Genomic DNA, 1,946 nt, shown 5'->3' on the forward strand with positions numbered 1-1,946 from the left:
CGGGGCAGGGCGGGGCACTATGCTCAGTGGCGGAGCCTGCCGCGTTGCCGCGTGCCGACCGGTGCCGACTGGCCCACGCTAAACATAGCACCGCGCCGAGCCCTGTCACCAGGGCGGCCGCCGCGTTTCTCATAACCTCATCGCCCGTCTTCGTCGTCGGCGGCGGCCTCTATGATGGCCGGCGGCACGGCAGGGTCGCTGTGGGCCTTGGGGACACTCCTCGCCGACGACGCCGCCCCGGGCCCGGCCACGGCTGAGCCGCAGCCCCGCCTCGCGCCTGAAGGACTCCCAGCGAGCGTGTCGGCTTCCGGATGCCAGGAGGGGCGTGTGGAGGGGGGGAAAGGGGAGGGGGTCGTAGATGCAGTACGCGGAGATGAGTCGATCCCACCCGGTCCAGTTCTGGGGTGGGAAAAAATTGTTCGGGGATCAAATGTGCGTGTCTCCTGCAAGTGTACAACTTTGAAGACAAACTCCACGACACGAGACACTGACACGAGACGAGTTTCCGACCCCGCATCACTCCTCCTTCATCTCCCGAACAGAGTCTATGTATGCCTGTTTTATAAAACCGCGTATCGGCTAAGAAAAATTTGCGTTTTCGAGGCAGAGCGGAAGTTTAGCAAGCCGCAACGTCGCTAAGTAGAGAAATTGTATGTTTACGCAATATTTAGTTGAAAAGATGCGTTACACGAAAGAAAAATCAACTTTTACTACACTTTTTAAAAACGCTCGGATTTTTGGTGTGGTTAGCTTCCACAACAGAATCACACGTTAGCCTCCTCCCTCCAGGCCACGCGCGGGGACCCGCGGCCCGGCCGGGGTGTCGCGATGCGTGGCGTGGCGTAGCGTGGTGCTGCTCGCGGGTGTCGGATTAGCGCGGCCGGTGCGCGCGCGATTACCAGGCGGCAGCCGCGCCACGCCACGCCACGCCACGCCACGCCACGCCACGCCGCGCCGTGGCCGCGCTGCACCTGCAGTAAGATGCATTGTGCCCCTCACGAATTTGCCGCAGCTTGTTATGAGTTGGCGCAGCGTAAACAATCACTGATGCTGTTTGGGGGGGCCAAAACAACAGACGACACGGTGAGCGGTGGCGGCCGCGTGGCGTGCGGGAGAGTGGTTGGGGGGCGGGAGGCGGGCTCCGCGTCCGTGGGGGCAGCCACCCCGTCGAGTGCACAAGTGCAACAACTCACACATCACACATGTACTCGAGATTCGGGAGGGCGATCACACCTTGGACGAGCAGCGCGACAGCGTGAGCTTGAGACGACGCACAGCGAGTCGATGCCTTTGCCACCCGTGGTGGCGGGGGAGGTCGCACCCGGCCCCGGCGCAGCCCTAGTGTCGGCTCGCGGCGCCGCGACGAGGAGTTCCCACGCACTCACAGGGCCGTGATAATTATATTCTCGTCTGTTATTTCTCGTCCCTCTCAAGGTTAACGGCGGCTCCCCCGCGGAGAAGGCCGGACTGCAGGCCGGCGACGCGGTGCTGCGCATCAACAACATCGACGCCACCGCCCTGCGGCACAAGGACGCCCAGGACTGCATCGTGCGCGCGGGCAACAACTACGAGCTCGCCATCCAGAGGCAAGTGCAGCCGCCGGGGAGGCTGGGCCAACTGCGGCAGAGAGCAGAGATGGCGAGGGAGGCGATCGCGGTGGGTCGCAGATCTGTCTGTCCTGTCCCTCTCATGAGGTGGATGAGGCGCCTCGACGTCTCGCTCCAGCAGCCTCCTTCTCACTGACAAACTAGCCAACGCAATACTAGACGCACGGGCGCTCTCTGTTCCTCTCTCTGTCTTTGTCTTCCTTTCTCCCGTTCTTTCTGTGTCTCTCTCTCCCTCACAAGCACACCCTGTCTGTCTGTCTGTCTGTCTGTCTGTCTGTCTGTCTGTCTGTCTGTCTGTCTGTCTGTCTGTCTGTCTGTCTGTCTGTCTGTCTGTCTGTC

General features: G+C 61.9%; 1 protein-coding gene across 4 annotated transcripts in view; it reads left to right on the forward strand.

Annotated features, from left to right (window-relative positions):
• The window catches only part of LOC127750745 (PDZ and LIM domain protein Zasp-like), a 10,199-nt gene that overhangs the window by 4,011 nt on the left and 4,242 nt on the right, over window positions 1–1,946 (forward strand). For all 4 annotated transcript variants that reach the window (XM_052273154.1, XM_052273152.1, XM_052273153.1 and 1 more), the window contains exon 2: window positions 1,435–1,586. In XM_052273154.1, the coding sequence (XP_052129114.1) occupies window positions 1,435–1,586 (152 nt within the window). The remainder of the gene's footprint in view (window positions 1–1,434; window positions 1,587–1,946) is intronic.

The sequence above is a fragment of the Frankliniella occidentalis genome, unplaced genomic scaffold, assembly GCF_000697945.3.
Source record: "Frankliniella occidentalis isolate FOCC.00 unplaced genomic scaffold, Focc_3.1 Scaffold251, whole genome shotgun sequence".
NCBI lineage: Eukaryota > Metazoa > Arthropoda > Insecta > Thysanoptera > Thripidae > Frankliniella > Frankliniella occidentalis.